This window comes from Canis lupus, chromosome 13 (assembly GCF_011100685.1).
Source record: "Canis lupus familiaris isolate Mischka breed German Shepherd chromosome 13, alternate assembly UU_Cfam_GSD_1.0, whole genome shotgun sequence".
Classification (NCBI taxonomy): domain Eukaryota; kingdom Metazoa; phylum Chordata; class Mammalia; order Carnivora; family Canidae; genus Canis; species Canis lupus.
Genome location: NC_049234.1, coordinates 39,499,217 through 39,522,981, shown reverse-complemented (window position 1 = coordinate 39,522,981; position 23,765 = coordinate 39,499,217). Strand labels below are relative to the sequence as shown.

Below are 23,765 nucleotides of genomic sequence, written 5' to 3'. Positions count from 1 at the left end.
CCAAACACAAGGCGGCTTAGGTGCGGCCCACGATGTGTGCAGGAGGCAGTGTCAGAGGAGGAAGGAGAAGAGAAGCTAAACCTGAATTACGGTCGGTCACAAACGGTTAAATTGCTTATGCCCTTACGTCGGCGGCGGGCGGGCGGCGGGCTCCAGGGGGGCCCGGCGTGGGGCGCACGCTCCCAACCCCGCCCTGCCGCACTCATGCGTTTGCACAAGTGCCATCAGGGAGCATTTCTGCAGTTTTCTGAAAGCAAACCAGAACTCCAACCAGAGCCCCAATCAGTGCCTTCCGCATGCATTTGACAAAAACCACAATTCCTAGAAAACTGGCAGGGCCCTAATCAAAACCAGACTTGGATAATATTCCATAACTTGAAAAACCGAAGTTTTGGAATCTTTTTTTTTTTTTCGATCTTTTACAGTCTGATTATTCAGAGCTACGAAGCTGTACCTTCTGTAGTACAGACACTTTACATTTTAAGGTATCTGATAAAGCCAAGAAAAAGGTTAAATTGGAAAAAAAAAAAAGAGAGAGAGAGAAATGAGGGCACTGAAAAGACATATTTTAAAGCACGTTTTTTAAAAAGCCGCTTCCACAAAGGACTGTCTCCTGAGCTCCTGAGCCAAGGGAAATTTTAAAAGAAGGTTCTTACCTCCGCCCTCAGAGGCTGTTCATTTCTCACTCTGATGGTGGACAAAGACTTATTTGAGTAAAGGGCGAAAAAAAAAAGCTCTGCTTTCAGTTCCCAGCAAGTTGAATTTTGGGGTTTTCAGCAAAAATTACCTAGTCTCGTGTTCAGTTTCGTAACAGTTTATGGGGAAAAGAGTGATTTCTAAAGACATGTTCCTGCATCTTCGGGGAAAACACCCGGGAATGCTCGAATGCTCAGTGCACACCCACCCCCCCCCGCCCCCGTCTTACCTGCTCCCATCGTTCTAGAACACTGATTGGTCATTGTCCTCGTTCACAGTGAAGGCGACCGGACCAGGGCCAGACCCAAGGTCTCGGGGGGGGGGGGGGGGGGAACGACCAGAGGGTTTGTGGGTCTCTCTCTCCCAGCGGCAAGGCCCGCCTCCTGTTTCTCCAGGGGGACAGTTCCAGGAGGGGCTAAAGTCTGAAAACCCTCGATTGTCTCGGGACCGTAGGACATAGGAGTGGACGACCTCCCCAGGTTAGGGGACAGCGCGTGAGCCCCCAACTCCCACGTCTGCCGGTTAATGGGCTGTTGCAATGGGAGTATTCAAATCCAGTTTTCTAGATTCTCCAGGGAAGAGAGCAGGGAGGTCATGCTGGTTAACCTACAGACGACCAACTAATAGCGCGTGTTTTTGCGTCTCTACCTGGGGATCTTTGTGAGTGTTTTATGGAGCTTTAAAGTGTACGCAGCAGGTGCACCCGCCACACACACTCCCCAGCGAAGCTGCACAGGCCACACACACGCGGGGGTTAGTGTCGACCGTGTCGTGCCGTGTGCACAGAACCATGCAGTACGCGTTCCTCTGGGTTCGGCTCCATTAGCACGTTTTTGTTGAGGAGACTGAGCTACACGTTGCGCGTAGGATGGATTCGAATCCCCACTGCTTCTACCCGAGAATCCTTTTTTTTTTTTTAAGATTTTATTTATTTATTCATGAGAATACACAGAGAGAGAGAGAGGGAGAGGCAGAGACACAGGCAGAGGGAGAAGCAGGCTCCATGCAGGGAGCCCGAGGTGGGACTCGATCCCGGGACTCCAGGAGCACACCCTGGGCTGAAGGCAGCGCTAAACCGCTGAGCCCCCCGGGCTGCCCGTACCCAAGAATCCTTAACGGCATTCGTGGAGGTCTCTGCCGACAGACGCGGGCTCACCGCAGCGCAAGCTCCAGGAGGGTGGGGGTGCCTCTCTGGGCTCCCTGAGGACGGAGTGGACGAGGCCCTCGGGAAGTTGGTGTCTGGCACTTAGGGACCAAAGAATAGTGCGGTCTTGGAGGATGCCCTCCATTCACCCCTTTGGGAGGCCTGGACTGACTTAGGGGACTTCCTCTCTGACTCACTCATGAGCTTCGAGAGGGCATCGCTGTGAGCGGAACGGCCTTGCGGTTAGGGAGCGGTGATTAGAGCTGGGGCTCCGGATGGCTTTCTCTCGGGTGTCCTATGGGAAGCCGGGGAACCACTGATAAAGGGACTTTTTAAGGAGCGCAAAGTGGGTGGGTCAGTAGGTACAAGATCGGGCAAAGCACAGTAGGTATGAGCATCCCAAAGAAGGAAGGATGGCAGAGAGGAAGGGAGGAAGGAAGGATGGAAGGGAGGACGGGAGGAAGGGAGGATGGAAGGGAGGGAGGGAGGATGGCAGGAAGGAGGAAGGAAGGGAGGGAGGGAGGAGAAAGAACGGCTCTGAGTAGAGGCCAGTGGTGAGGCCGGGACGTTTAGGAAGGTCAGGGCCCACTCTGCGCACCTCCTGACCCGTGCACCCCGGAGGCACCCGGGAATCGCTGCCCAGCAGCCTACACGCCAGCACCCTGGAGCTGGCGTCACGGGACGGGAGTGGCCGCCCATGCTCCCTGCCGTCCTGCCCTCAGCCCCAGCCCCCGAGCCCCAGCCCCGCTGCAGTCCAGCCATCACCCCTCAGCACGCACTCCGGGAAGGAGACGCAGGTCCCCGAGGCACTCACCTGCTCGGTGCCCCAGGAGCCATCCATCCCCATGGGGTAAAGAGGACCCTGTCCAAGCCGGAGGCGGGGAATGCATCAGCCCCTGCAGCCTCCAGGTCCCCTAGGTCCCCTGCTCAGGGGGGTGGGTGCTCATCCGCCCCCCCCCCCGCTGGGTCTTCTGTGGGAGGCGGTCATCACGAGCTGGGGGGTACCAGCCCCCACTTCCTCCCCGCCGAGTGCAGGCGAAGACCCGGCCTCTCAAAGGCCGTGTGGGGCCTGAGCAGGGGCAAGCGCAGCGAGTGCTGAGTAGGTCCCGGGCGGCCACCTCCCTCCGCTCCGCGCTGACTTGCTTTATGGGGTCGGGGACACAGGGCCCTGCTGGGTCTGGGCACCTGGGAGCTGCGTGCAGTGGCCCCTCGGTCCCTGAGCGGCCCAGACCAGCCGGGACCCGCGGAGACCCGCTCGCCCGTGTGAGGCACGGGCCCCGGGCAAGCCCTACGGGGCTCTGGAGGGTGAAGCTGGGCACCGAGGACGCCGGCTCCAGAGGCCCCGCTGGGGGCCCGTGTGGCTCAGGCAATGGCCACCTCAGAGCCAGAGCCGAGAGACAGGGCTGGACGTGGATTCTAAACCTTGGGTGTCACTTAAGGTCTTCGCTGCTCCCATCCCACCCTCTGTCCCGGTCCTTTCAGGTCCTCGGACAAGCGGAACTCTATCACTTCCTGTTTCACAGTGGATCCTGTAATTATGCAAAACACCCCGTAATTATGCAAAACACCCCATAATTATGCAAAAACCCCTTCATTCTGCTCAGATGTGTCGGGCAACCCTCCCAACAAAGACGCTGCTCCCCTACTAAACAGCGGAGGGGCTTCGGCATCTAGGACTTCAGCCACGAGCCCTTGATCCTGTCCCTACTCCTCCCTGCACATCGAGCCACGGCCCGACCCAAGCGGGCCTCCGGACAGCGCTGCCAGCTGTTCGCGGACGTTCAAACGAAGTGAAGGCGTCGACGGGCAAGTGGTCCACGTCCTCCCGGAGCCGAGAGCGTCCTGGGGTCAAAGTGGAAGCAGCAGGTGGGAGAGGAGCTCTGATCCCACCCCCCCCCCCGGGCTCCTCCTAAGCTCGCGCCTCCACGCTGCCCACAGGACAAGCCAGAAAAGCGTGCTTAGCGGGAAAACCCCAACTGCACCTTCTTTCCACACCTGCTTATACGCCAAGAAAGGAAGAAATAAAGATTCTGGGCAGGCGGGGCCGGTTCTTATCATTCCACATCGGCAAGAACTGCAGGCAGCGACATGGAGGCGCCATGGTCGTTCGCAAGGTGCCCGAGGACCCCCGGGGGCGAAGGCTCTGGAGAAGCTGCTGACGTCTTATCTGTCATCGGGGCCTTGGCAGGTTCCTGCGCAGCCCGGTGTCTTGCAAATGGAACTGGAGGGAACTGGTTCGCCTTGGATGCGACATGCGTGCCAGACGTCGGGTTGCCCCGCGCGGGTGGCCTGTCGTGTGTCGTGAGCCGTGCCGGTCCCCTTGGCTGCTCGGGTCACTGCCCCTCCAGGCGGCGCCGCCGTCCCCTCTGAGTGCTCTTCTGTCCCCTAACCTTGTGCTTGGAGGCCAGGAGACATAGACTAGGGCAGCTCACGGGTCTGCCGGTCAAGGCCGCCACGCGCCCCAGCTGTTATTGGTCGCACCGTCCCAGCCACCACCTGGATGGGGATGCCGGCATGCAGCGGGCGCTTCGCGGGGACGGGCCCCCTCTGGGCTTCACGGCGCCGAGAATGGGCCTTGGCTGCATGCAAAGGCCGGCCGCTTGGCCCGGGGAGCGCCACCCTGGCCACGGGGACTGCCATCAGGGCCCCGGGGTGCACACACTGCTCGAGCTGCGTCCCAGGGCCCGACAGCCGCAGCAGCGCAGGTGAGTGCTCCCAGTGGCCGCCGCCTCTGCTCCTCGGCACCCACCGGGTCCCTGTCAGCCTCTGAAACACCAGCTGGTGGCCCAGGATGACCCAGGCCCCCACCCGCTCGGTGGCGGCTCAGCCCAGGGGACTCTGGGTTCTCAGGAACCCCCAGCGAGGCCCCTTTTTCCATTAGTGACTTATTATACTTTTTTAAGTGTGTGTGGGGGAGACCTTCACTCTCGCCTTGTCCATGTCAACGTCCACGTGTGAGCTCCTGATGTCGGTCACGACTTTTTTCCTCCCTCCGTGGGAGCGGAGACAGGGAGGAGGTAGGTGAGCCTGACTTTTATCAGCATGTCCTTAGAGGAAACACGAGGGGATCCTCAGAACCTTCCATCGAGTTCCTTCAATGTCTCAGACCCATAAAATCGCGCTTGATGGAGCTGAGGGAGAAAGGGTCGCTCTACGAGATTGCAGGCGATCCCGAACGGCGACTCGGGCGACGCCTGCCACAACCCTCGTGCCGCTGACGCGGAGCCGCCGCAGATCGCAACCAGCAGCAGGACGCGGAGGTGGGACTGGGCGCCCGGAGCCGGGCCGCCTCCACGGGTGCAGTGCGAGCTCTGTTGCGAGCCTGAAGCGCAGGGACCTGTGTCGCGGGCTGCACGTGGTCGCCGGGATCACCGCCGCGGCCGGTTTCTGCCTCGGTTCCTGGTGGAGGCTCAGGGGCGCAGGCGAGTGCAGATTAGCGGGAGCTTTTATTTATTTTTATTTCCTTGAATTCGAGCTATGAGACCTGTGTCTACGGCTCCCGCAGAACTGCTTTTCCATCCACCGAGCCAACGAGGAAACGGTCCGTGTCTTGCCGGGTGAGCAGGGCCTTGGGTGGCCACGGCCTTTGGACACGATGCCGTGGAGGCGGCGGGGCAGCCACATGATCCAAGTGTAAGTTCCTCCGGTTAAACAAGCCGCCAAGTGCCCCTCGGGCAGTCGGTTCAGGGAAGGAGGACGCTTTCCATCCAGCGGCTCCTAACTCAGCTCATGCCTGATATACCCCGGGTCTTGACCCCGTGTCTTGACAGGTGTGTTTTCCTCTGGCCTTGCGAGTACACAGAGGTACAGGGTCGGCGTTTGATTCCGCTGACGTGCAAAGATGCCACGGCCTGGGGAGAACCAGGGGCAAAGGCCACACACCCTGAGCCTCTCCACGTGTCTGAGTCGGCTTCCGTGATGCGGGTGGCGGGCCGGCCCCGAGTGTCCGCTGGGTGAAGACCGGGTCCGTCCTTGCACCCCTTCTGCAGGCGGCTGTCCCGAGTGCGAGCAGCCCTGGCGTCCGTCGGTTTTATCCAGGCCCCCACATCATTGGGACAAAAGCGGGTTCGAGGGAGGGGGGCAGACAGACAGACAGAGCGTCAAGCGAGGAATTCCAGGGGTCAAGGACAGGATAGCAGCACCTTTCCCTTTCTCAAAAAAAAAAAAATAAATAAAAAAAAAATAGGGAACCGCCTTTCGCCTGAGCTACCCTTCTGAGCCTGTCACGGGACAGGGTTTTTGCACCCGAGGGCGCTCTCTGCTTTGAGGAAGGGAAGCCGGGGCTTGGCTGGAAGACCATTAGGAATGGTAATGAGATTTCGGGTTGTGGTAACGAAGCCCGATTCCCACACTATTCAAGTTACGATAATGAATTCGGTCTCCTGATGGAATCCCCGAGCCCGCCCGGAATGTCTTTTACTGCAGCAGTAAAATGTCAGGAACGAGCCCTGCACGATCCAAATTCTAGGATTACTTTGGAGCCGGCTGGCACGCGGCTCACATGCTAAATCTCTCAGCCACAAACTCTCGCGACTGCTGGAGAGGACACGTAGGTCGGGTCCAGGACAGAAGGGCTCGACCTTCCTGGTCCGTCTCTGCCTCCTGATGGCACCGGCTAAGGTTCGGGGAACGTCGACTTGAAAACCAAACAGACCCGTATCCCCTTTACCTAGGTCTACAGAGCCAACACCCGTTTGTTTCTTTCTTCTTTTTTTTTTTATAATAAATTTATTTTTTATTGGTGTTCAATTTGCCAACATGCAGAATAACACCCAGTGCTTGCCCGTTTGTTCTTGTGTTAATAATTCGTCCCCTTTGCTGATGCTAAAATGATGTCTTTTTTTTATTTTTTAATTTTTTCTAAAATGATGTTCTCAACTGTTCTGCTAAGACGTGGACGTTAGACGGCTTCATGCTGCCAGGTGCCGTTTGCACCAAAGCTGTGGCGTCCATGTGCATAAACATCCATAGCATTAAAAGCCAGATTCTAGCCAAGCATGCTTCCTAGGAGAGAAAATCTCAATAATCTACATAATAGGGCGATTTGGTTTTTTTAAAAAAGAGGCATCACCATCACCCAAGCCAGAATACCAAGCGGCATTCTCTTGTTACCTGGATGATGTGCTGCGTTTGCAGAGCCTAGACACGCAGCAGGGCTACAGAATTTTCTCTTTACCTTTAGTTTGGGAAAGGGGAGGAAGGAAGGGTGGAGGCGAGAGCCACCGGGGCCTTCTCTTCTTTCATCCATTCTCTGATGCTCTCCAGAGAGGTCACGGGCCATCCCAGGCCCAGAGCCTGGGGTCAGGTGACAACACACAAACGAGGCTGGAAACAGCAGGAATTAAAATTGCATGCAGGAGAAAGGGGAAAAAGGAGACACAAAAGCTCCTCCTTCTCCTGACTCAAGTTGCGGGTCCTCATCAACATGCCGCGATGTTAGTCCATGTTGTCCGGAAGTCTCTGTTTCACATGCACCAACGGATCCCCTGCAAAATGCGTGGTTACAAGGCATGCCGACAGGAGCAGCACGGGTGAGAGGCTCCCGAAGCTCTAGTGCGCCCCATGAAAGACATCATGCTGGCTTCTGTGTGCTAATCCCTGCTCCGCTTCGGGGGAGCTTCCAGGTATTTAGTACCTGTCACGTCCCAGAACCACCACCACCACCACCACCACCACGGACGGACTACTCCCCTGGGCTCAGCGACCCCACCCAAAGAACCATCCAGATCGTGTAAAACACAGTCAAGATGCTTATACTCTTCATTCAACAGAATCCACAGACCTCTTAAAATGATGGGCAAAGAGCTGGCAAATTGGGACGATGTAAATCGCGGATTTTGGTACAAGGAAAAAAATACAAGAATGATCAACTCTGTACGATGAAATTTAGCCTTAAATAAAACCATGCATCGCCTAGGATTTAAAAAAAAAAAATCGCTGGCCAAAACCCATCCCATGACCATTTTCCTTTGTCAAACTAAGAGGGTGGGAAAAACACTGGGAGAAGGAAACTCAACTCAGAAAGTTTCCGTAACAGGCAAATAGGAAAATCGAGGTGTATTGTATTTTTGAGAAGGTTGTTTTGTTCCATTTCTGGCTTGCTGCCCACCGTGGAGCCCAGTGTGGCCTTGAACTCACGACCCTGAGATCATGACCTGAACTGAGATCAAGAGTCTGGTGCTCAACCGACTGAGCAGCCCAGGCACTCTGGATTTGTTTTTTTTGTTGTTGTTTTGTTTTGTTTTAAATGAGAGGTTATCTATCCATCATTAAACGCCAAAGCGATTTTGCTGGTACGTGGGAAGAAAGAGCAAGCCTCACTCTCCCCGCCTTGCAATATCTAAAAGGCGCCGATAAGAGAGAAGAGGCTACAGCCAAGGAACAAGTGTTTTCTGCTTCCTCTGAATGGACGGGGGCACTGGATATCTGGATAAACCACCACGACCAACTACCTGTAACTGGGGCAGGAAAGAAAGGAAGCGGGGCTAAGACCCGAGACCCCTCTCTTCGCGATGCTCCCCCCTCCCTCCCTTGCACACACACACACACACACACACACAGTGCACACCTTTTATCTTCTAGCCTGTTCTTTTCTGAAATTCCCTTCGAGTGCTCTTCTCTGCCGTCTGATTTTCCCGCCTCTCTCTTCTGGTACGGCCCGTAGAGGAGTTGATTCAACGGCACCCTTGGCTTGGTCTGGTTCATCCTCGCTCTCCTCACAGCAAAATCATCTTTCTCAGGGTCGGGCCGTCGACGCGCGACGTTGTCTCCTGACTCTGAATCTTTGCCTCGCGGGTGGGTCGGGGAAGGGTTATCTTTGCGAAGGATGGTGTCCTGAACGGCTTCCTCCCCGCTACTGGACGGCTTGTGACTGGTAGAGCAGAGTTAAATACAACTCCCCGTGTGATCAGACCCAATGTTTATTTTTAAGCCCCCATCTCCGGACACACAACGGTGCTGTTAGTGAAAAGTCTTCTCAGTATCGTTAGTTTGGATGACATCTGCTCACTCTTTCAGGCCGGAGTTGTAGCACAGTCGGGGTGAGTCTTAAAACCTTGAGTTTAGCCAGGCATTAGCAATGCTCTAAATCCATTTAACAGACAGAGCCCCATCAGCATCAGCAATGCAAGGTCCTAAATGGCTCTGAGAGGGACTATCTAAAGCCATCTCATTGGGAAGAACTGAAAGCTTTTTTTTTTGTTGTTGTTGTTGTTGTTTTTTTTTGTTAGCACATTAGCAATGCACCCAATGGGGACTCAATGTGGTTTTGAGCGACAGGGCAACAACTGGAGCCACCAAGGAACTGACATGGGGAGAAGCTAATGCTTGCAGCCATGTGACAGCCAGCCTCGACCACGGGCCAGATTGCAAAGTGTGAGGAGGGTCTTTCGGCAGAGCCAAGCTAACATGAAACATTTGGAAGCATTTAGGACCATTCACAGGATGGACCCGAAGCGTAAATGCCTCCCTTGCCCTGCACCCTCCCAAGAGCGGCTCTGTCTTCAATCTTCCACGACTGGCCACCCCTCAGCTCTTTTTCGTTGTATGCTAAATGTCAACTAAATCGTGGTGAACCATCTTGCCAAAAATGGCTAAAAACCGATCGCTTGGCACCATTTCCATTTTCAAAGAGATAACTGAAGACCTCAAACCTTAAATTCCTGAACGTAGTTTAACGGTGGACTATCAGGACTTTTCACTGAGTTTTGTTTTTGTCTTCGTTGGAGGCATGTGGGTTCGGAATAGGGGCAAGTGTGTCCATCTGGTGTGAACACAAACTCCCTTCCCCCTACTCCTAAGATCAGCCTTGCTTCTAAGTAATTATTATTCTAGCAATAAGAAAATGTGAAGATCTTTAAAGTCATTTATCTTTTCATTTCATAAAGATAAGTGAAGGAAAGATCTGGACTTGTAAAGCCTACCTACTTTGTTTCCACTTTTTAAGAGAGAATGAAGAGTAAATCCTTCATCCTCAAAGGACAACTCATCTCAGAATATGAAGAAGGAGGAATTAGCCAAGCTGGGAGGAAAATGAGCAATGAGACCGTGTACCTGGTCAACCAGGTGGCCCGTGCGCTCTTGCTCCATACAGCTCCCGAGGGGGACGCATCTGATGGCTACAGCAGGCCCTCGCTTCATCTGACTTTTAGAAAATCAAATCTTCACTCATCAGACCCAGAAAATTCCTTTTCCTTACTGCTGACATTTCCTTTTCTTTTAAATATTTTACTGATTTATTTAAGAGAGAGAGAAAAAGTGAGAGAGAGAGAGCACAAGCGTGGTGAGGGGCAGAGAGAGAAACAGACGCCCCGTTGAGCAGGGAGCCGGATGTGGAGCTCGATCCCAGGACCCCACGATGACCTGAGCCAAAGGTAGACGCTTCGCCGACTGAGCCACCTGGGCGCCCCAACTGACATGGTTCTCAATAAAAATTTAAAGCACAGAGTTTGCAAGTGGTCGGCAGTGCTTTGCTTCCTGAATAAATTTCTTAAAATATGAGACCCTGCCCCTGGAGCTGTATGCCTGAGTCTCCGTGTCCTGCCTGGCCACCCCCGGACGGCGCTCCTGCTCCTCCCCGCCTCCTTGGCCAGTGCGCCTGGCAAGTACCGCCCGGCGTGGGTTGACTACGGTCACGAAGAATGGCCAAAGGAAATCACGGGCCATTGACTCAATCTCCTCAAAAAGGCACTACTTGAAAAGCACAACGTTGATGACAGAGGAAGCGGCCAACAGCCACTGAGCACACACTCTGGGATAGAAGACCGCCTACGCATTAGTCCCCTAACCCTGCGATGTCTGTGTTATCAGCGTTGCCATTTCAAGAGGGGAAAGTAGGTTCTAGCTTAAGAAATCTGCCCAAGGTCAAAGCACCAGCGCTTACATTAAAATCCAAACCCAGGCAGCCTGGCTCCAGGGGCTCTGTTGTGGCCACTGCACTGCACGTGCAACACGAGACCCGGCCGGGAGCAGTGCTGAGAGCAGGACATGATGTAAAAATAGGGCATTATCCCCGCTACGGACACAGGAGAAAGAGAAGGATTCTGGTTACTAACTCAAGGGACCCCGAGGGTGGCGCTTGGATTAGAGCCGTGACTGGCGTTGCTGATGACGGACCGCAGGGTTCTGCTGGGATGAAGGAGCAGAAGCTAAGGGATCCCACCTCACAGTGCTCGCGGGGCACCGCACGCTCAAGTGTTTTCAAGCTCATTTTCTCATCTCAGCTGATCAGACTCTACGTTTGGGGGCGGGGGAGCGGGCCCCTAACTGGAACCTCTTAAGGTTCAAAGGCAGCACACTTTTCATTCTTTGACCGGGGATCACCGGTTCTGATCTCCCCCCAACTCAGGCAGAAATCTTTAGAGCAAAACGTATGTGTTTATGCAAATGCCCCCGCCAACCCGCGCGGCCAACTTGAGCAGGGGAATCTGGTGTTCCCTCTATCACAGGAGCCCAGGCCAGCCTGCCAGCTCCCTGGGGTGTTTCTTTTTAGGCTAAACGCCCAGTGTGGCAGGACGTGCCTCAAGGGACCTCAATTTAGCTGTGTGGACTTACAACACAAAACGACGGTGAAGAAAGCTCCCTGTGTCGTTGGCCGCCGAAAGCCACTCCCTGCCCCCTTGAAAAACAACAGACACAATGACTGATTTTCCGCTACTACTTGCTTGAATCCTGTAAATTCAGGGTTTGAAGGCAGACTCAGAGAAAGAGGAGAAAAATAAAATAAAAACACAAAATCCGGGCGGTACCTCTGGCCACGCGGGAACCCCTGATGCATAAGCGGTAGATGCCTCGTGACTAGCTTTTAAGTGACTCTTTGTATCGGGCTTTTCTTTCTCCCTTGAAAGAGCAGAAGGCCGGTCTGCCTAAAGCCTCAGCCGTCCCTCCTCGGGTTTTGATCCTCACGGCACCCCAAGCAGCCTGTGCATCTCAGATTCATGAAAACTCTGGGAGATGGGGCGGCGGGGGAGGGGAGGTGGCGGTTATCGCGTCTACTTTCTGGAGGAGAACCCTGAGGCTTCGAGCTCCAGTTATCCGAATTTAGGGCAATGAAGTGACTTGCAGGGGCAGGCTCGGGGCATCTGGCTCCATGTTCACGGGGGAGCCTGGACTCTTTATTTTTTCCAGTCGTTCGGAGAGGAGTCACTTTGGGAAGAAGGGGCGGCTCTGCTTCACCCGTGACACGAGGAACCCTAGCCCTGTCCCCAGCCTGGCAACCCTGTCCAGTCTCACCGGCAGCAGGAAAAGCTGCCTCTGCAGGATAGACCGTGGGCTCGAGGCAGGTGAGGGGAAGAAAGCGCTCCTGCCTCCACGTTAGAGATTTCAGACTGACCGAGAGAGTGATTGAACTAAGGAGGAGCTGGCATTTGCTTTCTCCCCTTTCCACTTGGTGACACACAAGCAACCAGCTCAGACTGGCAGCCGGTTTGTTCTATTGAAAGAGACCGGGCTCTCCAGAAGGGCCCGTGAGGCCCCCAGGGAACGTCGGGGGCAACGCCAGAAACCTCCGCGCTCACCCTGGTCCACCCCGGACTCTCGTCCAGCGTCCCAGAGGCCCCTGCAAGCTCCCTGTGCGCCTGCCCCGCTCCCCCAGGACCTGCTCAGCCACAGCCACTGCCACAGGCTCCACTGAGCAGAGGGGGCTGGCACTTAGCTGCATCCACTCTTCCTCTAAAGATCTCAAAAATGCCTATTGTTCTTCGGAGAGATTTTTTTTTTTTTTTTTTTTTTTTGCCCTCTGTAATTAATTACTGTGTGGTTGAGAAGATCCACAGACCAGCAGAAATGACTGAGTGCTGGAACATATGAAAACAATTAGAAGAGAAGTGCAATCACGTGAAACCTATAATTCAGCTTTAAAAACAAAACAAAACAAAACAAAAAAACCCCCAAAAGACACATCAGTTCTCCAATAGGAAACAGCAGGTAAGGGAGCTCAAATCTCCCTGGCATTTTAATTCGGGGGAAGTGAATGTTGGTTCCTATTTTATCCTCTTAAAAACAGAAATCTTGGCTTTTGTGGCACAGTCTCATGTTTGGGGGTAATTAAGCTGACTTAATCACAAACTAAAATAGAAGAGAAAGTAGTTAGTATACTTCTTATTTCGGTGGTGACTCTAAAACACACTAAACTCCACACCTTCATTACGAAGTCCTACTTTCTCTCCCTCGATGCTAAGATACCTCCTAATAGATGGTTAGGCAGGAAGCCCGGGGCTTCTGGGCTTCTAATCTCCTATGAAAACAGAATACAGCGCACTCTTGCTCCTTTTCATGCCATATTAGAAAGGCTACAGGAGGTGTCTGAGAATACTGGGGGAAAACGCAGGACAATAGTACAGAAATAAAGCCTTGGTGTTTGTGCACCTCCATCCCTTGCCCGGGACTTTATGTCATGACCCATATCTACAGACACAGACTTTCCCAGCTACGAAATGGACCATGGAGCAGATGTGGGGCCTCTTGCTGGGTTCAGGGATATGGCAGCCAGAAGCCATCTGGATGGCAAGGATGGGAAGTGGAGGTTCAATGTGTTACATATTTCCTATTCTGATTTTCCAGATCCCAAGACGCCTTTTCATCTTTATGTGTTTCATTCCCGTTAAGCTACTTTCTGCCACATTAAAAGCAAGATTCCAAATGTGGATAAACTTAGTGTGACTCTCAATTCCAGTGAAGCCTGCGGAATGTGAGTGACAGGGACGCAGGCAGGCCAGGGACGCGGTATGTGTACGACCTTTACGGGAGAGCTCGTGGCTGAACAATCTGCCGACAGAAGAATTCCGGGCGTTTGGAGCAGCTGCATCACACCGCTGTTGGGGACATTCTCTGGGAATATGCATCGTTTTCCTGAACCCAGTTTTAAATGCCGAGTCGGAAGATCTCAGGTGCGATGATATTTACAGACCTGGGGATCTCGGCCTCATGCCGCTAACTTGGATGGAATATGTGAACAACTGAGCCAGGTAACGGGAAACGTGGACGGCACCAAGGACGACCACATAAGTAATATTCATCCGTCAGAGTTACATATGTAAACAAACCAAGATTCTGGGTTCATGCACAGAATGGGAGCCACCATAAAAGATTTCAATACGTCATCACGAAATAAACCTCACGGTCACTGACACAGGTCACCCAGGGAATTCCCAGCCTTGTCAAATCTCTTCTTTTTTCTCCATCACCATGGCTCCTGGGTGTGCTGACTTAGCTTTGTGAAGCTCCGCACTCATCTCTTATTGCCCTTTTGGATACTCTAAAGACGACAGAGAGAGTCCTTGAAAAACTAAAAATGGAGCTACCACCTGACCTGGCAATCCCACTTCTGGTTATTCATCCCAAAGAATCGAAATCAGGACCTGTAAGAGCTGCTAGGGCTCCCGTGTTCACTGCCATACTAGTCCCAGTGGCCCAGATTGTGGCAATGACGTAAGTGTCCACTGATGGATGAATGGAAGAAAATGTGATATTTACGTTTAGTGGAGTATCGCTCAGTTTTTAAATAGAAGAAAGTTCTCCACTATGTGACACTATGGATGAACCTTGAGGCTATCAGGCTGAAACAGGCCAGTCACAGAAGGAAAAATGCTGCACGATTCCTCTGAAATGTCAGATCTAGGAGTCAAATACTTAGTCAAATACTTTAGTCAAATACTTATTTCACCACCGAAACGGGGAGTTGCTGATCAATGGGCATAAAGCGCCCCTTAGGAAGGACGAACGAATTCTAGAGCTCAACACGCGACACTACCTACAGTCAACGACGCTGTATCGGACAATTAAAGATTTGTTCAGAAAAAAGAAAAATAAGGATTTGTTCAGAAGGGAGATCTCATGCTCAGTGTTCTAATAAAATGAATATTTTTTTAAATGGGGAGAAAGTGGCCAAGGATTATGGAAGAAGAAACTCGAACAGCCAATGCAAATTACCCTCAACCAGACTGGTAATTATAGAAGAATCCATTTTTTAAAGATTTTAGCCAAGCAGAGTAGTAATTTTTGAAAGTGATAATAAAATGGGGGGAAAAATATCACGGTGTCTTCGGGAAATTTTGCCTTAAAGACTTCCCAGATGTCATAAAAATGAAGGTATGTGTGTCAAGGATATTCTTGGTGACTTCACAGTCTTACCTGTGTTACCTACTACTCCCCCTGGGCCTGAAAGCCAATACCTGGTTAGGGGACATTACTCATCTTTGTATTCTCAGCAAGTAATGTAAAATGGTGTTGAAAAAATATGTCTCCAATGAGGTCTTTCCACCAAAATTTATAGAATATCTGGATTTGATTTTTTTTTTTTTTTTATGATTCTACAACATCACTCTTATTTCAGAAATCCAGAGAGCTGCTTGTAATGCACTTTTATGGTAGAGTCTTCTAGAAGCAAGTGTGTGTTTAGGACACACTTAAGTGAGATATCACACACGGGGTGGTATTTTCTCCTCTCAAATCAATACAAAGGTGCTCCACGATTAAGTCCATATAGGTTCAGGGCTGGAACTTCCAGTTTAAGAACCAGACCGTGCAGCACTAACCACATTTGGAGTCGTACGGAAAAATGGCAAATGTTCTGTTCAACCACAGATGCAGTTCTGTGGTTGGAACATTAGGATCTGGCCTCCAGGCGGGCGGTCACCAGCGCTCGGGCCTGGCGAGTCGCCGACTGTCACCAGCCCTCAGTTTACCCTTCCTGAAAATGGGTATGTCACCCACCGCTTCCAGTTAAATGGAAATTCAACCGTCAAACTGTGTGTTAGGGATTTTAACGTGTCAAGGTTTGGTGTCGTGACGGTTTGTTGGGATCTCTGCGGCTGTTATAGGGGGGAAATGAAGTAGCTTCTCCAAGCGCTGCCCCCGACTGTGGAGCTGGGGCTGCCCACGGCTCCCCTCGCCCCGTCCCGCGGAGTCAGGCTGGTGCCATTGGTACAACCAAGGAAGGCATCGCGCCCTCTTTTGTTTTGGAATCAGCATGCCTCGGGAGGGCAGGCCGACAGGCGCCTCCTTACCACTCCTGCGGGACGAAGAGGGGGTGGGTCGGCGGGGCACCAGCCATGCTTTCTAAAAAGGGAGCCCCCCATTTCCAAGGAACTCGTCTCCGGTGAGCGCAGACAGGGTTAAGAGCCATTTAGGAGCCGTGGGGCGACCAACACACGGCGGGCTATCGGGAAACAACATTCTCGCGTGGGGGATCCACAGCCCCCCCGACCAGGACGAGTCTAATGAAGCAGCAAGAAGCTCGCTGTTCGCCTCCATTTAGAACAACCAGGTTCTTGACGGAGCCATGCCCAGGGCCAGGACTCACAGCCCCTTCGGGGTGCAGGGGCGCAGCACTGCAAAGGGCAAAGCGGGCAGTGGAAGCAGGGCGGCCCCCCCGTGCCGCAGGCCGCCCTCGGCCTAACCTGGCAAAGCGCCGCGCCGCCGGCCTCACTCTGATCCCAGCTTGCTCCAGCCGTCGGCGCTTCTGGACTTCGACGGCATCTCTGTCTTCGGACTGGGGAGCTGGTGCCGCCGTGGGCCCCCCCGGAGGAGGCTGCTCCATCCCGCGGCCGGCGGGCCGTCCTGAGCCCCTGCCACAAGGCTTCCCACCGGGCTGCACTTGGCCGGCGGGGTCCTCGTCACAAGGAGACCCCACTTCACTTCCCTCTTCCTCTATCGTTTCAGGATAGCTATGTGAGTGGACAACATGGTTTACCAAACTAACAGTCCGGGGGGCGGGGGGGCAGCCACGTGTCACCTCGTGGCCACTCTCATCTTACTTTTCACTTAAAAAAAAAAAAGTCATGACGTGCGATACGGTCCTGGCAACGTGAAGAAAGGTGAACGTGGCCATTAGCTACAGGGCAGCGTCATCCCAACGCCAAGAGCTATTTCACGGGGGCTAGTGAGAGGCGAAGGGCCTTTTCTGCTGGGAAGGTGGAAGTCATGTCTTGCTCAACAATCAAGACTTTTAACAGCGTGTTTGTTCGATGAAAGTCACGGACAGTAAAGGCGGACCGTGGGAAATAAGGGTGCAAGGGTCAGGATGGTTCTGCTCAAAGGACCGGACTGGCCCGGGAGTCCCTTGAAGGCGGGGGCTTGTCTTATTTCCCACTGGGTCCCTGGGGCCTGAAGGGGCCTGTAAATACCTGCTGAGTAAGTGGATGCACACTACGAGGACCTAACCGGGTGCCAGGGAGATGCCCGCCGACGTCCCAGTGCGCCCCCTGGCCTCGGTGCGCCCCACGCGGGGGTCGGGGACACATCCCGTGCACCCTCACACCCCCGAGCTCGCATCCAGGTGAGCACGTCTCTAGGCCCAGGAAAACTCTTCTTGCACCAAGGCAAGGCTCTGTGCACCCAACTGATGGGAGGGGGAGGCAGGCAGCCTCCGCAAAGGAACTGGGCGGCAGCTGTGCCCCCAGCGACCTGGCAGCAGACCCAGTCTCCACCATCCACAGGCTCGGCAGGGACCCGCAGACGGGATGCCCGTCCCCCCACACTGCACCCTCCGCTAGGGCCCCCCCGGGCCTCACCTGCAGGGCCGGTCCCCGCCCAGGGGCGAGGTGGCGGTGCTCCAGCTCTTCCGGTACTCCTCCCGCTCAGCCTTCCTCCTCCTCAGAGGCGCCGGCACGTAGGCCGTCTGGTTGCTTTTGTTCGGGAGGTACTGGTTGAACGGCACCGCCGACTTGGGCTCGCCGTGGGACGTCCGCCTCGCAGACATGTCATCCTTCTTCACGTCCGGCAGCTTGCGGTGCGGCAGGTCAGACTCAGAGTCGCTTCCCCTCCCTGGAGAGGAGACATGGGCGCTGAACCGGTGCGCGGGGCCGGCCCGGGGCTCTGGGGATCCCCCACCCTGGACCGTCCACTGACCAAACGCCAAGCATCCGTCCAGCAGAGCTACGCTGGGGCAAGCTCTGAACTCAGATCAGGGGGAGAAAGTCAAAGTAGGGGCGCAGAGGTGAGCCCGGCTGCGCGGGAGGCCCCAGGGCCTCATGTCCGTGGGACAAGCGGAGCCAGATTACGGAAGCCCGGGGGGCGTCGGCCATCAGCAAGGGGGAAACACGGAGGACAAGAGCGGTGCTCACACGGGTGGCCGAATCCCGCGAGGCCCAGGGCTGCCTCCCAGGAGGCGCTGTGAGGTGTGATGCACGCGTACCCCCGAGCCGGAGCCCTGCCTGCGGCCTTCACTGTAGCCCCCCTTTCCTCCTGCGGACCCCGGGGCCCCATCCACCCTGCCCTGCAGATGCGTGACCCCGCTGACCTCACGCTTGGAGGACAGGGGTTTGCAGGGTTCAGCTGGCGTCTCTGCACCCGGCGGGCAGCCTCAGATCATCTGACGGGCACACGAATCGGTTCTGGATTAGACAGCGCTGTGGGCGACGCAAAGGAATTCAGTGGTGCCCAGTGAGGGGGGGCTCGGGCGGAAACCCTTCAGCACAGCGAGCATCAGGAAGAGGGGACTCCTGTACACTTGGGAGGAGCGCCCGCGACGGAGTCAAGAGAAGGGGCAGCCGAGGCAGAGGACAGCGGACAGGGCTTTAGGACTGATCCACCTCGCTTTGAGCTCGGCCACTCACTAGCTTTGCAGTCGTTAGGTCATGCCTCAGTTTCCCCAATCTGCAAAGGGAGGATAAGGATGCCACCTGGTTGGCGGGGCTTCTGGGAGGACCGGGTCCGTGTGAGCGGCTGGCACGGTGAGCGCTCGGCAAGCGCGGGCCACTCTCTGTCGCCATCCTGGGTGGTCCTGGCGTTCACTGTGGGCTCCCAGGCCGGCTCTAACGCACCTGCCGGTCCTTGGCGGTAACAACAGGAATGAAATGATGCGCCTGCAGATTAAATGACTCGACGGCTTCTGAAAGGCCTTAAAAGTCAGAAGCACGGGCCGTAAACGAGTTGTTCCTTGTCACTGACGGAGCATGTGGGCACAAATCCCTCGTGGCTTCGCCTCCCTTCCCAAGTTGTCCGTGTCAGTCTCGCTGGCTTCTGACGCGTCGCTCCGCACTCTCCTACCCCGAGGCCGTTCGTCAGTGTGTCCGCCTGCCTGGGGACGTGGTCACGCCCCCCCCCCCCCCCCCCCCCAGTGAGAGGCCTCATGAACAGACCCTGACGTTTTCTGACCTTGCTGGGCGCTTGGATCTGAATCCTGATCTGATACCATCCCCGTTTCGCAGACCCGGGCGGACGTGGAGGCTCGGAGACACCCAAAGAGCCCCCTCTGCGGCCAGGGCCGGGACGCAGCAGCTGGGCCTCCACTTTCTCTTCTCCAGACCCTGGACCAAAGCTCCTCCTTCCCCTGGGTTCACTCCTCGCGAAGGGTCCTCTGCGTGTGCGTGCGGCACCCCGACTAGAGAAGCGCTACCCTTTCCTGAACGAACGAAGGGTAACGATTCTGGGATCAGCTAGGCTGGCCCAGGAATCGGCGGCGTCTCAAACTGCTGACGGCTGAAATCCTATAATCCGTGAGGCTTCCTTTGGTGCAGAGCTGAGGACATCCTGTCCTGACGACACCTTAGTGCCAGTCTCAGGGCAGGAGCTCAGCACGTGTGCAATCACCTTTTCTCTCCCACGCTTTTTGGTAAAAGTCTTTGTCAGACGGTTGAAGAGGAGCTCACGTGCCGATGCTCCGAGGCCTAGGGAGGGACCCAGCTGAACACGGGGCAGCTTTCCGGACTCAGAGGCCGGGCCGTAATTCCAGTCTGTCCCCTGCGTTGCTGCACACAGACCTCAGGGGCCTCCCGGAAGCCTGCAGACGGTAACAGGTGGTGGAGGCCCAGGAGACGGCACGAGCACCCAGAGAGTGGCTGCTGCGGCCTCCCCTCCGTGAGTTGGGGCGGGATCCTCATCAAAGGCCAGGACTTCAAAAGAGCTTGACTTCACCCCGAACACACACACTGGGGTGGCCTCGATCTTGATGCCAACATCAGGCAACGACAGCGCAGCACACGATGGGGGCGGTGCCGCTTTGTCCGAGTCCGAGCCTGCCTCTCCAGGGGGCTATGTTTCTCTCCCTTCTGCTAACTAGGGGGCTTTCTTTTTTCCTGTATTTTGACCATATGCACCCCAACCCTTGGCTTTCTTTTTTCTTTTTTTAAAAGATTTTATTTATTCATTCATGAGACACAGAGGGAGGCAGAGACACAGGCAGAGGGAGAAGCAGGCTCCATGCAGGGAGCCCAATGCAGGACTCAATCCCGGGACCCTGGGGTCACGCCCTGAGCCGAAGGCAGACGCTCAATGAGCTGAAGGCAGACGCTCAATGGCGGAGCCACCCAGGCATCCCCGGCTTTCTCATCTTCCTTTTACACTTAAATTTCTCTCGTTCCTTATTTCTCTTCCTCAACTCACCCTTTTATAAAACAATGTTCATTTAACAAAACACATCATATTTATAAACTATGTTCTTAACTTATTTATTTATTTATTTATTTATTTTTTATTCTTAACTTTAAAAGCAATCGAGTGGAAGGCTTTGTATTTCCTCTTCCGTGGGGTCCATCGAGCGGCCTTGGGAGGAGGAACCGGCACTGAGGCAGCAGGACGGGCTGGCTTCACGGGTGCCGGGGGCCAGCAGGCCTCCTGCACGACCCTCACAAGCGTGGCTCTTGACCGTCCTCCCTGAATAGGTCAGCGGGCCTCAAGGGTATGGAAATACAGACCCAACATGGAACCGGAGAAACTTTATGCTAGGATTTTCCCTGATTGTGAGTCCTTAGGAAATGAATTTTCAAGACTTAAAAAAAAAAAAAAAGTTCTTCTAGATTTAAAAGTGGGTTTTAGGATTAACAGTCTTCTTGATTGACATTTAAAAAAATACCATAAACGCTGATAAACTACAACATGCATTTGAATAAAATCATGCTATTTTTAAAGGCAGATTTAAAAAAAATGCTTTTTTTTTTTTAAGTGTGTTTTTAAACCTCATTAGGTCTCGATCAGTTTGCAAGAACATAAGCCTGCAGATATGAGGCTGCTTTGCGAGATTGGTGTGTAGGGTCCTCTTTCCCGAACGGTGTTTTGTGAGGCTCAGTTTCATATTATTCTTTATGCAGAAAAAATATTTATAAAAGGACTTGAGCACGGGATCCCTGGGTGACTTGGCAGTTTAGTGTGTGCCCTCGGCTCAAGGCATGACCCCGAGGTCCCGGGATCGAGTCCTGCATCGGGCTCCTGCATGGAGGCTGCCTCTCCCTCTGCCTGTGTCTCTGCCTCTCTCTCTGTGTCTCCCATGAATAAATGGATAAAATCCTTAAAAAGAAAATAAATCAAAGGACTTGAGTGCATCCATCCTGTCGCAAACTACATTGTGCCTCAGCGCACGTTAGCGGGATATCAGAGATCACCGCCTTGGATCCCTTCAGGATGGGGCTCGTCACAAACTCTGAACTACCCCCCCTCCCGAGGTTGACAGAATGAAGGATCCGTCACCACTTGTGAAGCTCCAAGCTGAAGAAAATGGTAGGTCTCTAAAAAAAAAAAAAAACAGTCGGTAACACGACATAGTTCGGTGCAGACGTGCTCGGTAAGCGGGTGGGCTGGGCGGCCGGTCACGGGCTGGTGCTGCAGCTTCTAGTCTGTGGGCGGCACTGCACACGCACTCCACATTTTAGGGATGTTTTCCAGGCCGCTCACAATGCGCCATGGAATTCTTTTGGGGTCACATACTACGCGGCCCCGAGGCTGCTCCATTTGTTGCAAAGCTGAAAAATGAAAGCATCAGCCCAGTCGTTCTAGAATCCCAAAGATCTATTGGGTAAATAGAAGTGTGGGTACCATCCGTTTAAGGGTCTAAATCTCAGGCTCACAGTTCCTGACCCTCTGTCGGGTTCATCCGTAAAACGCAGATGCACAACGTCCCGCGGCCCCAGGAGGGCTGAGCAAGAAGCCACATGGCTCGCAACCTGTGCTGCCCTGCACGCCAGGTGCCAGGTTACCCATTGAGGACCTGGGCGCGAGAAACCTCCAAGTATCTTAGGCTTTTATGGCGGAAAGGGATCTTTCAGCCCTAAGGGGCAATTCTCATCCCCTAGAGGAGCTTAAGTCTCTAGAAAATGTCTCTAGAAATGTCAGCATCAAGCAATGCATAGAAAAAGTAGAAACAGATTAAAAAAAAAAAACAAAACACCGCGCCAGCCTCAGCCCCCTTCTGCAGGTTGGGGACAGGAGCGAGCCATCCTCCGCCCCGAAAGTACGGAGGTGCGAAGGTGCACGGTAACTGATGGCAACAGCTTCCGGAAGGTGACGTGTCAGATTCACATCAGGTTGCATGACCCCAGATTCCTAGAGAAGCGGCCATTCCTTGCAGGTGATATGAAATCCACGGGGTTTAACTCAAAGCCGGACTCGGAGCAGCCCGGCAGGCTGGGCCCTGTACCGTGAGGGCCGCAGCCAGCGTGCAGGCGCCGGGAGCTCCGAGCAGGTTGCCTGAAGCCCCCGTTAAAGCCTCCCGGGCTTCAGCCCGTCCCTGAGCGTGCGGCGCGGCTCCAGTCCGGGAGTGGGTTCGTCTTCACGTCTACACTGTGGTGCCGACACGCTTCCCTTCCTTGCACCTGGAGCATAAAAGCTTGGGCACAGGGTCCGAGCTCACGGCTGCACAGTGCCTGGGTCCCTGAACCGGCAGGGAGGGAGGCAACCCGCTTTCCCCTTGCTCATGGAGGCCTCGTGCGAATGGCCGCAGGCGGAGCCGACCCCAACTGGGGGGGCCCTGGAAAACAACATTCAAGCACTTTTCTCCTCCCAGTTCGGAGTTACTGGTCCCAGCAAGGTGCCCGCGGTGCCACAGCCGCCCCTGTGCACGCGCGACCGCGAGGGCGCAGGGGCCCACGGCCGCCACCTACCGTCGCTGCTTCCCCGGAGGACAACATCTGGCGAGGGCGTCTGCCGCGATCGGGACCCGAAGGAGTCCAGGCTGTCGAAGGAATCATCTCGGCCGTGGCGAGGTGGGGACAGTGAGTCGCTGCGCTCGGAGTCCCAGCAGTCTATGTAGCCGCTGTCCCGGATACTGCGCTTAGGGCTCTCGATGTCATCGGTCTCCTGTCCAAAAACAAAACGGAAGGACTTCAGGCCCCCCGGCCACGGACGGAGAGGGAACCCAGCTCGGGCGCCGCAACGAGGGCCCCGCGCGTGGCGTTGGGTGGAAAAGTCATGAAGGGCCGCCGCCAGGCCGGCATCTCGTTCCCGGACCCCGGCCACACCTTCCTGATCGGGAAACTGCGCACAACTCAAACAACAAACAGAAACACCCGAGTGACGCACATGCCACCACGGTTTGTCTTTAAAGGTCGAAGGAAAGAAGAATAAAAAAATCATGATGTTTGGATTCACAGGAGGACAGCGACAGGGCAGAGCCGCCGGGGAACCGCACGCCGTGACCTTGCCGGGCCCTGGGGCACCCATCAGCCCCCCCACCCCGCCCCGTACCCTGCACAGCACTTGCGTGTGTCCCCGAGCAGCGCCCGTCCATCCTGCCGCCCCGGGAGAGCTGCCGGCTCTGAGAGGGACCTGTCTTTCCGAGGCGGAAAGTTAGTAAGGAAAAAAAAAAAAAGCAGCAATGAAAAATATGCAAACTGCTTTTCTTTTCGTGGTGCCTCCAAAGAATCCAGGCGGCCGGCGGGGCGCTGGGGGCCGGGGCGGCCGCAAGTCGGGCCGCCAACAATGCGCGCCCCTGCAGACGGAGGCCGGCCGAGCGCCCGCGGCACACCCGACGCCAGGCCCCAGGGACAAAGGTCACCAGAGACAGCTGCTCTGCCTTGCACCATAATGAAAGCCTTGTCCCCGCTGCTGTCTTCGCCTTGGTTATATCAGTCCAGGCTGATGGCGACAAAAGCAACTCCAGTCGCCGAAGGTAAACCTCAGTTTCATCCCCTCCAGCCGCGCCTAAAACCCGGACGGCGCCGACGCTGGCAGGGGCCTGCCCTCACCCGCAGCGACGGAGCTCACCCCGTGGCCGCCC

General features: G+C 54.8%; 1 protein-coding gene and 2 long non-coding RNA genes across 16 annotated transcripts in view; 1 reads left to right on the top strand and 2 right to left on the bottom strand.

Annotated features, from left to right (window-relative positions):
- The window catches only part of LIMCH1 (LIM and calponin homology domains 1), a 298,252-nt gene that overhangs the window by 59,672 nt on the left and 214,815 nt on the right, over positions 1-23,765 (bottom strand). For 8 of the 14 annotated variants that reach the window (XM_038555938.1, XM_038555940.1, XM_038555942.1 and 5 more), the window contains 4 exons: positions 22,651-22,846; positions 17,350-17,602; positions 16,237-16,503; positions 8,409-8,711 (listed from right to left, as the gene is read on the bottom strand). In XM_038555938.1, the coding sequence (XP_038411866.1) occupies positions 8,409-8,711; positions 16,237-16,503; positions 17,350-17,602; positions 22,651-22,846 (1,019 nt within the window). The remainder of the gene's footprint in view (positions 1-8,408; positions 8,712-16,236; positions 16,504-17,349; positions 17,603-22,650; positions 22,847-23,765) is intronic. The other 6 variants (XM_038555951.1, XM_038555945.1, XM_038555946.1 and 3 more) reach the window with 1 other exon arrangement.
- LOC111098598 lies at positions 1,008-5,309 on the top strand. Its single transcript, XR_005368951.1, has 3 exons — positions 1,008-1,175; positions 3,445-3,706; positions 3,779-5,309. It is a non-coding gene; the product is annotated as an uncharacterized LOC111098598 (long non-coding RNA).
- Positions 1,053-8,399, bottom strand: LOC119864602. The gene is made up of 3 exons (XR_005368953.1): positions 3,836-8,399; positions 2,655-3,682; positions 1,053-2,135 (listed from the first exon to the last, which is right to left on the bottom strand). It is a non-coding gene; the product is annotated as an uncharacterized LOC119864602 (long non-coding RNA).